This window comes from Sander lucioperca, chromosome 7 (assembly GCF_008315115.2).
Source record: "Sander lucioperca isolate FBNREF2018 chromosome 7, SLUC_FBN_1.2, whole genome shotgun sequence".
NCBI classification, from domain to species: Eukaryota; Metazoa; Chordata; class Actinopteri; order Perciformes; family Percidae; genus Sander; species Sander lucioperca.
Genome location: NC_050179.1, coordinates 33,462,200 through 33,476,630, shown reverse-complemented (window position 1 = coordinate 33,476,630; position 14,431 = coordinate 33,462,200). Strand labels below are relative to the sequence as shown.

General features: G+C 42.6%; 1 protein-coding gene across 1 annotated transcript; it reads right to left on the bottom strand.

Annotated features, from left to right (window-relative positions):
- Positions 1-4,003: 4,003 nt before the first annotated feature.
- On the bottom strand, positions 4,004-12,550 carry gpr37a (G protein-coupled receptor 37a). Its single transcript, XM_031279741.2, has 2 exons — positions 11,119-12,550; positions 4,004-5,126 (listed from the first exon to the last, which is right to left on the bottom strand). The coding sequence occupies exons 1-2, from the start codon at positions 12,052-12,054 to the stop codon at positions 4,302-4,304; spliced, it is 1,761 nt and encodes a 586-aa protein (XP_031135601.1). The 5' UTR covers positions 12,055-12,550; the 3' UTR covers positions 4,004-4,301.
- Positions 12,551-14,431: the final 1,881 nt, after the last annotated feature.

Below are 14,431 nucleotides of genomic sequence, written 5' to 3'. Positions count from 1 at the left end.
AACCTGTATCACTGCTGCACTAGCATGGTTTTAAAGATCTTAAAGTCTTAAAACACACATATTTAGATCAGGGCAATATTTTTCTTCTTACCACCCTGACAAGCTCAATACTTGGACCTCTGTATTTCGTAAAACCCTGACCAGGATGTGTTCATTAGAGGCCAGACTGCACCGGCTCAGGCCAGAAACCGTCAGAGACAACTTCTTTCACAATAAATGAGCCTCGATGTGTTGCCTGTGGTACTGTAGCACTGTTCACTGTGGCGGCCAGCTGAGAGGCAGACTCCCTCAATGGGGGACAATGGCGCGCTGTGTCCTCCCCGGCTGGGCGGCGACGATGATGATGACGAAATGATGGCGAGAGAAAAAACAGCTGAGCTTTGTGCTGAGCGTGACGCAGCAAATACACTGCAGTTTTTTTGTTTTGTTTTTTGCCTTTTCAGCAAAAGAAAAACTTTTGAAAAACAGTTTGCATGATAAATAAATGATGTTCTTACATTGACTGTTGTCTGCTTGTTCTGCCTACTGTCAGTGCCTGAGGAGTGTTCAGTTGTTTGTTGGACTGACTGTTAACTCTGAGTGGATGAGGACATGTTGTGTGTTGATTCTGAACTGTACAAACAAACAATGGCGGCTGTGTCCTCTGGATGGACGGAGATGGAGAGCCACACACCTCTTTTGCGAATTAACATGTTTCCTCCTCTACATCTTTTTCAATCTCTTTTTCTTCTAGCAGCTATTCTGATGTTGCACACAAAAAACAATTTGCTATACTGCAATATTACACATATTATCACACCTATAATACATTTTCAACTAGTGGTGAGGCTGTCTGAATAGCTAAATCGTCAATATGTTCTGTCCAACATTGTCTTATTGTGGCTGTAAGAAACACTGAAGCTCTACATTTTATACTGTTAGTGGCTGAGATGGAGTACTCGAGTCCAGGACTCGACTCAGACTCTTCTTTGGTGACTTGGACTCGAACACTGGGGACTCGAGACTTGACTTGGACTTGACAGTTGGTGACTCAACTACAACACTGTTTAGTGCCTATAGATGTAAGTGTTACCGTCATTGATGGATGCTTTAGCCAAACGGTTATTAGTTTGAAGACACTAAAGTTCTTTTTTGCATCTGGGACATATTATAGTTGTCAATAATTCAGACTCAGAATTACAACTTCCAGTGCTGCAGCAGAACTTTAACAGAAGATTTGCTATTGATCAATGGCGGAAATATGTGTTTTAAAGATCGCACCAAAAGAAAGCACCACAAATCAAACTGATTTTGTTTCGAAAGTTTGTGTTTATAAATGAAGGTCTGACGGCGCCCTTAGTCCAGTTTACGAGCGTTGAAGTGACAGCCCTGGTTTAGTTTCTGTTTACTTGCTCTGTGAGAGCTGCCATTGAACTGCTGCTCAGGAAATGTGCCACACAAATAAATTGACTGTCTAAATGCACACCAGGGTTTCAAAAACATCTATTTTAAAATAGTTTTTAATTAAAGTGACACTTCTTTTGTGGCTAAAAAAAACAAACAGTAACTCCGTCACATTACATACTGAGCAGAGTGCAGTTTTTCTGCTGTTACTGATTTACATGAACATCATCAGCAAACACAACACAGCATCAACAGCCATTTTCAACATATTACTGTTCCTCCCACTGACTCACTCATACAAAGAAAGAAAACATCCAAAAGGAACAAAACTCCAGCTGCTGATAACAGCAATGGTTGACAACCTTCTGTTTACGCCCGTTATCTCAACACAGGTAACACTTCATTTTAGGGGTCTGTAATTTCCTAATAATTTCCTAGAAATAACTATGTATGCATCATTTACAGGTAAAATAGAGACAATGTTAAATTGGTACATGCTCAATGCGTAAGGGTTAATGCCCGCCGAGGAGTCCATTGTGAGGAATTAATGGCCGGTTGCCTCCGCCGAAGTTCATTAATACCTGATAATACACACCTTGATGGACATTAACCAGCTTCTACCATGGTCACTTGCCAAATAACATTTTAAACCATTATTTTATATTTTACAATCAAAATCTAAAGTTTTTTTAAACAATAAGTCCATTTCCTTGGTTACGCCTGAGGGTTTGACTAATACCTGAAACAATCATTCCCATCCCATAAGATTCTTATGCAATGCAAATGTTGTTCACGGCTCCAGGAAATAGGAAGGACCTGAGATACGACTTGCCACGCTTAGCAACGAGAACTATTTATATAGCCCGCTCAGGTCCGAGAACCCTTCAGCTCAGACAGCTACGAGCCAGAAAGCTAACGCTATGCTAGCAAGATTTGCAATAACATTGCGTACAGTTGGCAATCAGTAAATATAATTTGACAGTATGTTAAACAACAAGTCAAGCTAGCTATCAGCCATGTCATTGTCCCCAAAACAATATAAAGATTTTCACAAACAATTATTCGCCATTTGTACTGTTGGCCGCATCCTTAAGTAGCGTCCTAAACAGCGAACAGGATGTAAGATAACGTTATTCGCTGTGAAACAAAGTAAGTTCAGAGGGGCAGTGTAACTTACTTATGCAGCTTGTGTGTTAGCGCCATCCTGTGGTGTTAAGAGGACGAGGCACTGAAGCACCACTCAGTGTTGGAAATAACAGATTCACATTTTGTAGCGCATCAGCTGAGAAGAGTAAACAGTCAGTTTCACTGGAACTCCTTTAGTAGGTGTCCTAAAACACTTTTATGGACACCCAGCAGCCAATCAGAATTGAGTATTCCCCCAGACCATGGTATAAGTAAGGGTTAGTGCCCGACGAGGCATCCATTGTCAGGTATTAATGGACGACGGCAAGGCGTGAACTGTCTAACGCGCCGCAGACCATGGTATATTTCCAAATAATTGCCAGCATAGCACAGAGTCTTTTAGTGAGTTCGCAACAGGTCAGCAGAACATGCAAAACGATAAAATATGTCGTCAGGAAAGCATACATATATGGGGAATAACATTTCTGATAAGAAAATGAATAATAAGTTGCTATTTATGGTTTAAATAAAGTTCTTTACAGGAAAGTTGAAGGGATTCTTTGCCGATATTTAACCAGATTTGAATCATAACATAACTTCCCTCCATCTTGCCAGCGCCCAGATCTCGGTGTTCATCTTCCAGTGCAAATCCACCGGAAGAAGCATTTCGCAGATTTTTGAGAGCCGCCCTCTCTCTTTCTCTTTCTCGGTCTCAAACTCAGACTGAACTCAGATTAAACTGTAAAACTGGGCGGCGCTGATCAAATATTAACCAAGATTCTTTCGGTACTGCATTGCCTATTTCTCACCTAAAACGTTTTCGGATACACGGAACATATTTTAGCTTATCATTTTACTGGAATAGGAGATTGTTTGTTCCTAGCCGGCCGCCTTTTTGTTTCTGTGACGTGCTCGCATTACGTCACCCCACGGTGGGAGCATTAATTGGTCCGGTGCAGCGCAGTGCATTCTGGTAGTTGTAGGTTGTCTATCTTTTGAGCGAAAGGGACATTATCACAGCTTCTCTGGTCATGGAGCACCTATTTCAAAACGGTTTGCGCCATTCTACTGCATAGAAAGCCCAGTTAAAAAAAAAAAAAAAACTCTTTCCAGAGGTAAAATACTTATTATAATATATATACACATTCAACACAACTAACTAAAATCTAACTAAAAAATATTTTTTTTTCAGGAAATTATAGACAAAAGATAAAGTGTTACCCAATTTAATTATCCTGTATCTCAAGACATCAAACCCCATTTGTTTGTCATCATGCCTCAGTTGTCATCAGGAACATGTCTGTTCTCAGCTTCTGTAAAATACAGTGACAATGAACAAAAAGATTCAGTACACATACTAGTGAGTGAATTAAAAAGAACTAAACACATGAATGCTTTCTACTAATACTGACTGTGTGTTCTCTCATCTCTCAAATATAAACTCTGTAAACGGTGAATGGACGAACAGAGACGTTTTCGTTTGTCCGTCAGAAAACATATGTGTCCAACAGTTTTAACTAAGGAATTTACAGCCTGATATGTCAACGCGTCCACCAATCAGACTCCGAACGACCCAGAAGAAGCTCCGCCAAAAATGTGTTTCATGCTTCTTGTGTTCAGGGCGATCGGAGCGGTCTGGACGATATGTCGCAAACGTGGCCTGAGTGACTGTGCCTGGAGGGTCTGCATATGTGAAACTTTATGAAAGACCAGGCGGTTTGCGGCGACCATGCCTGCCATCCGCGCTAAATGCAAGAAGCATGAAACCCGTTTAACGGTGTTGACCTTTGCCCTCAGCAGTGCGTCCCCACAGCGCTGTAGGAAGTGGACGGCTCCCTGTGGATGGTGCTAAATGGCGACAGCTCCAACTCGATGGTGGTGCATTCGTTGTCAGCGTCGCTGGTGGCGGCGGCGGAGCGGGGCGGGCCGCACTCTTCGCAGCAGCAGCAGCAACAGTCCAGGAAGGCTTTGGTGAACGGCTGGCATAGGCAGAAGAGCAGCACCGGCGTCACCGCGGACTTACAGAAGAGCAGCATCTGGCTGACCAGGTGCAGGATGTCCAGGGTTCTCTTGGGAATGCCGGCCGCCATGTACACGCTGATGATGTTGCAGATGTTCTCCGGAATGATGCAGAAGCCGTAGAGGATGGCCAGCGCCACCACGGCGCAGTTCATCTGGCTCTCCAGCTGGATCTGCTTCTTGCTGCCGCGGACGCAGGTGCGCTCAGCGTGGCGGATCTTGCGCGCGGTGACCAGCGAGCTGAAAATCGTGAACAGTGTCGGAAGGCAGAAGTAGCAGCCGAAGTACCACCAGAGGCGAGCTCCATCGTAGGTGAGTCCAAGGACGTACAGCGTGTCCGGGAGGTCAGTGGAGATGCGGACCACGCAGCGCTCGCACGGCGTTACGTCGGGCGGGTCGCCGTCCTCGGTGACCAGCTGTCGGATCAGCAGCTCGGGCAGCGCCAGTAGCAGAGCGCCCACCCAGATGACGGCAAGCTTGGCCGTAGTGGATGCCCAGTTCTCGATCATCTCATAGTACATTTGCACGTTGGTGGCAGCACGGAAACGGTCGATGCACAGAGCGCACAGCGTGAAGGTAGTGACGCCGAGAGAAGCCACCTGGGAAGAGAAGAGAAGGGTCAGGTTACCCTTCTAAAAAATTAAGAGTGCAATCATTTACTGTGTTAGCAGCACCAATAAGTCAGTTAAAGGTGCAGTAGGTAAGACTTATAAAACTAACTTTCTGTCATATTTGCTGAAACTGACCCTATGTTCCAGTAGAACTACATGAAGCAGGTCATTAAAAAAAAAGATCTGCCTCCTCTGGCTCCACCTACAGCCTGTAGTGAGATTTGCAAAAATCCACAGCTCCCTGTTCAGATGCACCAATCAGGGCCGGGGTGTCTAACTGCGTGTCAATCACTGCTCATGCACACGCATTCATTCTCCCTTGTGGGGGGAGGGGCTTAGGAGACCGTTTTGGGCTTTAGTGGAATGGGGGGAGGGACTGAGAAGTTGTCGATGTTCAAAAAACAGAAAGTCCTGGATCTTCGCAATCCTACTGACAACCGTACGACAATGAGTATCAGGGCTACTGAGAGGAAATAAAATCGTGGGAGATGGTTGAGAATAAAATATTTTGAGAAAATAGGCAAAACGTGAATAAAGTAATTTCATGAGGTAAAGAAAGTCATGATAATGACAGTAAATACTAAATAGTAATCATGAGAAAATTCGAAACACAATGTCAAATGTTGTGATTATATTAAGTAGATTTTAAGGACATTATTAAATTGTTAGTTTTACTTGCTGAAGACCTGTGTTAGGACTTTTAACTTTCCTCTGAGAAGATATACTGTACAGCTTGAATCCTTTTCTTACATCATTTAATTGCATCGATTTAATTTCGAGTGTCCTCAAACTCCTAGAATTATCTCGTAAAAATTACAAATTTACTCCCAAAACATAACATCTTTCTCCTGTAAAATCATGACATTATCTCCCAACATTACTACTAATATTCTCATAAAATTCCAACTTTTTCCTCATAACTGCTTTTTTTTACTAAAATTATTTCACTAATATTTCAAAAATATCAGATCATTTCCTGCTTATTTAGTTGGTATTAGAGATTACGAAGGAGAACGCCATAAAATGATGAAGATGAAAACCTGTTGTGGATCCTCAATACGTTCTACAAACTGAACTGTGTCTGTAGCAGTGAGACTGGAAATTTGTTGAGTATTAAACACTGGCAGCAAATGTCATTTTTACTTTATTATTTGCAGATATTTCCTGTTTTTTTACAAAATGTTATTTGTTGGCACCCCCAAAGTTGATGAAATGTCTGACTGGTTTATTATCTCTCTGCAGCCACTTTCAAGTCTGCAGGTTGATTTTTGTAGGAATTAACTGAAACCACATCATGCACAGATCTCAACTATGAAACTGGCGAGTAAAATATGATCATGGACAGTCTCTCACACTTTTCCGCCTCCTGCTCTGCCTCACAATGTCAAACCACATCTGTTGAGTCTCAGCAGCTGTAAACACTTCACACTGTATGAAGAACAACAGACAAGCAAACCAGTGTGTGTGTGTGGGACGACACATAGTGAGACACTGCTGGAAAGTGACTGTCATAAACAACATGATGTCACATCCTGTCTAGCTTCTATTACTCATAACAATCTCTCTTTGGGTCGACGCGAAACCTGTTCCTTGAGATTATTTTCCATATTCTACAATTGAGTACAATACAAGTTGTTCTGTTTTCAGGCACTTTGGTCTTATTTATAATCTGATATATCAGAGCTTTCAGGAAAAAAATCAAGATGTTTATGGCATTAACAAGTTGGAAACTGATAATTATAGTATCTCTGATAGAACATGACAGTCTGTCAAACTGCTGACCTGAAACCTGCAACAGCAGTCTGTGGGATTGTGGGAAATGGTGCTCATTAAAGGAAGCTAAAAACACAAGTATTCATGATTTGGATTTATTTATTTGACTTTTTTTTTTGATGACAAAATTGTAATCCTAAGAGCCTTACTTACTACAGACTGTGTGTGTGTGTGTGCGTGCGTGTGTGTGTGTTGGGGGTCGGACCATCACGGCAGTTTTCACATTTAATCTTCTTTGTGTTTTGTGTGATTACGCTCCGTTAAACAGTTAGAGGAGACCACAGGACTGATCTCAGTTCTGCAGCTCCGGCTCTTAACACTTTTGTTTATTCCACATCATTTCACTTTTAAGTGATAAAATATATGTATGTTTTTTATATTAAATTAAACGAAAGTCTACCCTAAAATAAGAAAATATAAAATATATAAAAAATGAAAGAATGAATAGACAAAATATGAAAAAAATGACTGATGTTTGTGACATCAGTAAATATCACTAATGTCATTTACAGTAGGTCATCATCTCAAACAAAGAGCTGCAGCTGTTAAGAAGATTAAACTTAATCAATCCGACCTTTTGTTTCCAAACGCCACATTAAAACGCTTGAAAAACGTGTTTACCTGCTGCCAATGTTTACATCCCAGCTGATTTAAAACATGTCAACAATGTCAACTTCAGCTCACATCACCAACACGGAGGACACACACACACACACACACACACACACACACACACACACACACACACACACACACACACACACACACACACACACACACACACACACACAAACAACATGGCCAAAAAGTATGTGGACAGCAGATTGCAAATTCATGGACATTAATGTGCTGCTGTAACAGCCTCCACTCTTCTGGTTTCAGTCTCTCCGACCAGATGTTGAACCTGGCTGCGTGGATTTGCTCCCATTCAGCCACAAAAGTATCAACACTGATGTTGGTGACCAGGTCTGGCTCAGTCGGGGTTCCAGTTTATCCCAAAGGATTTGCCTTGGAAAATAAGTTCTTTATGGACCTGGCTTTGTGCTGAGGTAACTATTCTCTACAAGATATCAATGTCGGACCATGAAGGGACTGTGTGCAGAGATATGGGGGGTGGGTGTACTTCGTTAGACAGAAAATATTTTCTACATGAAACCGCTCACAACTTGGGTTGGGTACCAAAACTTACAGTTTCTACCTAACTGGAAGGAATCGGAACGGATTAGAACGCAAATTTCGGTTCCTCATTTCGGTTCCAGTTAATGTGTTGACTGAAATATTTTCCCTCTGTTGCTCCAAAACTTACATAAAAATATCACACTTTCTCTTTCTTATTATATATTTAAGTACTTTAAATGTTAATATATTGTTAAATTTAAATAATTTTCAATTAAAAAAAAACTCAATAAAAGAGCCTTTCTTTGATGTTATTTTTCAAGAATCGGTTTAGGAATCCGAATTGTTTTAAAAGTACCGGTTCAGTATCGGAATCGTAAAAATCCAAACGATACCCAACCCTACTCACAACCACGTCTGTGGATTATCTGGAGTAACTGGGTCATGATATCTGGAAAAATACATTGCTGTTAATGAAATGTATTTTTTGGCGCTTTGAGGCAGACATCTCTACGGCCAATATCTCCAACACTGGCCAACTCATGCCTAAACAATCTAGATTGATAAATAGCACTACAGGTAAAAGGAAAAACTCTCCATTCAAGATTTCCCTTAAGTGGAACTAAAGGGAAGGGACCAAACCAGGAAAAACAGGATGCAGAACAAAAAGATCTAATCTCAGAGCTCCTTGTCCTGTTTCCTCCACTGATCAGAGGGGAGGGGGGGGGGGGTTGTCGCTGTCTAATCTGAATCTGAGAGACTTCATTAATCCTGATCTTCACTCTGATTGGACAGGATGGTGTCACATGTTCAGCAGGTGTCGTCTTGTTGACAACGATCAGATTAAAGACCCTTCACATGTGGTGACATTAAACCGGATTTAAACCCTGACTGCAGTCTGGAGCCACTCTCCATTTAATTCTCTTCTAACGTGAACAGGTGTTCACATGAACATGAATTAACTATAGAACTGCACTGTAAAATATCATCTTGTATCCTCCTTTCAGTGACGTTACATCCGTTTGTTAGTTTTAAGTCAGGAAAACTTCAAACATCTAGTTCTAACCAACAGATTCTCACTCCCATCGCGTAAAATATGGACGCTTGGTCAGGAGACTTTGGCGTTGTTATTGGCGCTAAAAGTCTCCTTTAGCGTCATATCTAAACGCGCTTTATCTAAACGCACTTGGTCGGGACTATTGGCGTCCCGTTGAACGCAGTTAGGTTAAGGAAAAGGTCGTGGGTGGGCTTACGTTTCCATGACACGCGGGAAATACGGGACGGTTAGGTTCAGGAAAACAATAACGGGACGATTGGGTTTAGGAAAAGAAGAACGGGACGGTTGGGTTTAGGAAACGTGACACGCGGGACACGATCCCCGGTCTCCTGGGTGAAAGTCCTGTGTTGTTTGACTGACCCATCCACCACCCCAACCAACCTCCCTATGCAGATTTTCGGGCTTTCATACTACTCTCTACCATAGTCGCTCTTAATGCTACGTCATCTTCAAACCCCGTGTAGCTGCTGCTCTCCCCGGTGCGTTCTACAAACACGCTGAAGGGCGCTTTTAGACTCGTATTTTACGAGTTTGGAATGAGAACGGGTTGTTCTGACAATCAATGGGGGATTGAGATATCCGCTTTTGAGCCAAATTGAAATTTTGAACATCAAACACTTAATTTCCTGCATTCTGGTGAATGGTTCTGCAACAAGTTAAGGTGCAAATGTCTTTATTTATGTAAAGGAAATTATAAAAAGTTTTTGGGGTGGGTTGCACTGGACAGTTTTGATTATTGGGGGGGTTGTAAGCCCCCCATCCCCTCTTTAAATTACACCTATGGGTGATAGTGAACGACTCTCTAGGATCCCAAATAACTTTCAGTGGCGACATAGAAATAAAAAAAAATGTTTACATGCGAATGGAAACTACAGTGAAATCTCTTGTTAAAACTTTCTTTTAGGAAAGAATTTTTTTTTAATTTTTAGCATGTTGGCTTTTTCATTTCATTTTTGCCATTTCATATCTTTTAAGTTATTCCCCCTTAATGTAGCAGTTGAATAAAAAAGTTAATGCAGGTATGTGACAGGATGTGAACTTTAGTCTCCTGCATGAAAGTGGGATGTGCTACATATTTACTTAAAAGGTTGGATATAAGTTACTTTATATTGTTTTATTTTAATTTAAATATTTGTATAAACTGTAAGTTTTGAGGAAGCTACAACTTACTGTACATTTCATTATGCAACCCTGTGTTGTTAAATGACAAATTAAGGAACATGGAAAATGAGGCTAGGGCAGTCTGAGTTACATCTTTAGTCTACATTTAGCATTTAAATTAGCACAAAATTTCATCTTTGTGTTACTTTCCTTCCATCGCAGCTCACCAAGGAGACACAGAAGATAATCACTTGATCTGATTAACTCAGACTGAGGAGTGATTTTTGCACAGAACTGTGGATTTTGTCCTCCATCACTTACAATGGACACAGGTTGGTAAGGGATCGCTTATTAATGGCCAGCGTGAGGGAGGGATGATTACACTGCTTTAATTCAGCAATGAGCTCTGAAGCTGCACAGTGTGAGATCTACCTATATTATTGGTGACTGGTTCAAATATGGTATAAACTGTCTTAATTTGGGTTTAACAGCATGAGCTCCATGATTTTCTTTATCAACAACCTCTGAACAGAAAATTACAAACACCTGTCAAACCTGTTCTCACAACTGACATCTCACACATGTACACTCAGTTAGTCATTTCCGGTGTTGTGCCAACAAAATGTATTGCCTGCAGGAGCGCCCTGTGCCCTAAATCAGTCCTTTTTCCACTTGTCAAAAAGGGATTGCAGCTCCTGCCTTTTGTTTGAAAGGTTGTTTCTGCCTCACAATGACTTGATTCATTGAACAAGGGATACATTTGACAGATTATAGCCCACCCACAACTTACTGAAATACCTTTAAAGGGCCAATACATCCAGTAACAGTTCTCCAAGTGTTGTGAACGTATATAAACACGCTCCCATAGAACGCAATCACTTTGATGATGCACTGTCCCAGCATCAGCTCTAGAACCCTCCCGTCCCCTCTCACCTCCAGGTAGGGGATGATCCTGCACGAGAACTCCCCCAGCAGCCAGTGCTTGGTGAGCTCGTGGAACACCACGAGCGGCAAGCAGAAGAAGATGATGACGAAGTCCCAGAGCGCGAGGTTGGCCAGCAGCGAGTTGGAGATGCTCCTCATGTAGTAGTTGTGACACACGATGCACATGAGCGACACGTTCCCGATGATCCCCACGCTGAAGATGACGGCGGCGGCGATCATGACCGCGTACGCTCCGTACGCCTCAGCGGTGACCGGGTAGAACGGGTTCTTCAACTGCTTCCGTCGCGTCCGCGGGTTCACCGGCCCGAACGGCGTGGTGTCGGAAAAGTCCGGCAGAGAGTACTCCTCCTCATAGTCACTGGTGTTGAGTCCGAAGGGGGTTCCGGGCTCATGTTCCTGCGCCATGGCGGCTCCGTCCTGCATCGGCTCGTTCCGCTTCCTCCTGCAGAGTTTAGCGCTCCGTCTCTGCCGCCGGTTGTGTCCGGTTCTCCCGAGGCTACACGTGCGTCCATGCGGGGTTTGTTTAAGCACTTCTCCCGGGCTGCATTGACCACTCACTCGCGGCTCACCGGCTTTGTTTACATCCGTGCGTAAAGCTTCGTCTCCGGGTACCCGTCGGATGCGTCCCACTCCATTTTGCGCCTGGCTTTTACGCACAGCGCGCCAGGGTATCTGTGTCCCTGGCAGGTCAGAGGATGACGGCTTTACAGTATCCAGCAATGAGGCCTGCGTATTCGCACCGAACGTCCCTCCATTGTCCTCCCCGGGGACAGTACTCCATCTCCGGCTCTGCGCATTCTTTTCAGCGGCGGTGGATTCATAATGAGGACTGAAAGTCGTCTTTGTTTTCTGCCAGACGAGCTGACTCGCGACGGCCTCGCTGCACAGCCACAAACACAGTAGCCTCGAGAATGGAAGCAGCATCGTGTGGTTCTGTCTAACCCGCAAGATCAAACTGATGCGTTTTCCCAAATGATTGATCCATCTCTGGTTTCTGGTAATCGGTCCAAAAAAGCGACAATCTTAACTTGAATCCGCCACACACACACAAAAAAAAAAATCAGTTTTCTTTCATCTTTCCGCGCAACCAGCTTTCACAAAGTATTTGGTCGTGTATAAGATGTGCACCTGTCGGGTTCGGGTGCGTCCCGGAGCAGCTCGAGTCTGGAGGCATCACCAAAGAGACCAGAGCGGAAAATATGCCCTCACATTGGGTTGGAAAAAATTAACTGACCGTTCAGATCCTCCGCAGCTGAGGTTGGAGGAAGGGAAAGAGTGCTGAATCCCAGCCGGTGCAGGTCCACCTCCGTCCCATGAAGTTTCTGCGCTCGGAAGCCAGGGTAGTTGCGCGGTGAAATGCGGCCGGTGGAGACGCCGAGCTCCGTCTGAGAGAGAGAATAGGACCCGAGAGTAGGAGGAGGAAGGCGGCTAGGAGGGGGAGGGGGGAGAGTCATCTGTCACACCTGCCCTGATCCGATAATAAACTGTACAAATAACACAGTGAACTGTAATCTGAGTGGGATTATCACGAACATTACTTTTTATGTGGACATTTCATGATGTAAAAAGCTTTTTTTGTTTAAAAATAATAATAATCATGTAAGTCATTTTGATGAAGTAACACTGACACAAGAACTCAAGCAGAAAATGAGCAGGCACAACAGGAACAAATTATTTTGTAACAAAGTCAATTCTTAATCGATTTATGTAAAAAGAAAACAGTTTACCTTTTAAAAATGTGCAGGTTTGTAGTACATACATAACCCTAGTTACCAAATAATAAACTGTTAGACGATTAATAGGAACATTTTGATATTTAAGGACAAAAAAGTTAAGTACTGTTGTTATTATTACTGGATTCAGTTACTTGATATAATTGTAGGACTAATTTCAAATAACAACATAAATATAGGCTACACATTCATAAATGATCATGGACTTGAGGGTGTACTTTTGATTTTTGTACAGTATTGCGCGGTTATTATTCAATTAGGCCTGCTTAAAAGTTTGAATCAAAAAGCCAAAATGTCCCAGCATGCCTCTGCAGTTTGATAAAAAAGTCGAAAAAATTAGTTCTAGTAAATAAATGCTCCAAGAGAGGTTCATTGACTGTCAGAGCAAATACTTACAGGTCTTGTCTGCCATCTAGCTCAATGTCTGGGTATTACCCTGACCCTCTCCTGCTGCACTCATCTGGAACATTTAAACTTAAAGAGAATATTAAAGGGTTAGTTTACACAGTGTTTGAATCTCTCATGGCTGCTGGTCTTGTTTCTTTTACTTAAAGACCTCACATGCTCATTTTCAGATTCATAATCGTATTTAGAGGTTGTACCAGAATAAGTTTATGTGGTTTAATTTTCAAAAAACACCATCTTTTTGTTGTACTGCACATTGATGCAGCTCCTCTTTTCACCCTGTGTGTTGAGCTCTCTGTTTTAGCTACAGAGTGAGACCTCTCACTTCTGTTCCATCTTTGTTGGGAGTCGCACATGCGCAGTAGCTAGGTAAGGACTACTAGCCAGTCAGAAGCAGAGTAAGGTGGGCCCTGACAAGCAAGCTAGTGTGATCCAAAACAATCCTGCCTCGGCCTGTAACCATGGCTACGGCCCAGCTGTAGGCTACATGTTCGAATCTGAGTCTGATACCAAAACACGGGCAGAACAACCCGAACCAGCTTCGCAACCTAGACTGGAGCAAGACGTTTCAGAGTGGTAAGTTATTTAAATGTTAACAAATTAGTCTTTCAAATGTACCGTTTTAATTCTGCACTGTCTCCTGGACATGGCGATACAACTATCTGAACTCTTTGGGCCTCCGCTCTAACTAGCTTGGTTTGAGGTCGTGCCACACTAGCAGCTAGGTGAGCATTATAACGTGTGTTCCAAAGTGACCACGTTTGTCTCTGAAGTAAAGGCTGGACTACAATAGAGCTGTTTGGAGCAGTTTGTGAACAGTGTTTTCTGTTGGAGATGATAAGTCCCTTTGGGGTGGACTTTGGGCTTTTTCACTTTGTTGACCTATTACATGCACAAAAAAGATATAACAGGAAAGGGAAAGCGACAAAAAGCATAATATGAGCACTTTAAGAGGTTTTGAGGTCATTTGAGGTTCTTGTGCTTTAATTGAGTATTTTCCTTTCCTGGAACTTTATACTTGACATCTACATTTGTCTGACAGCTTAAGTTACTTTTCAGATGACAGTTTTTCAGCCCCTTCCTGTTCAGTGAAAACCATGTATCTCTATGTTGAATGCTTGTGATAAACTAAAGGAAGAAATGTTCCTTTATGTGTTGAGAAA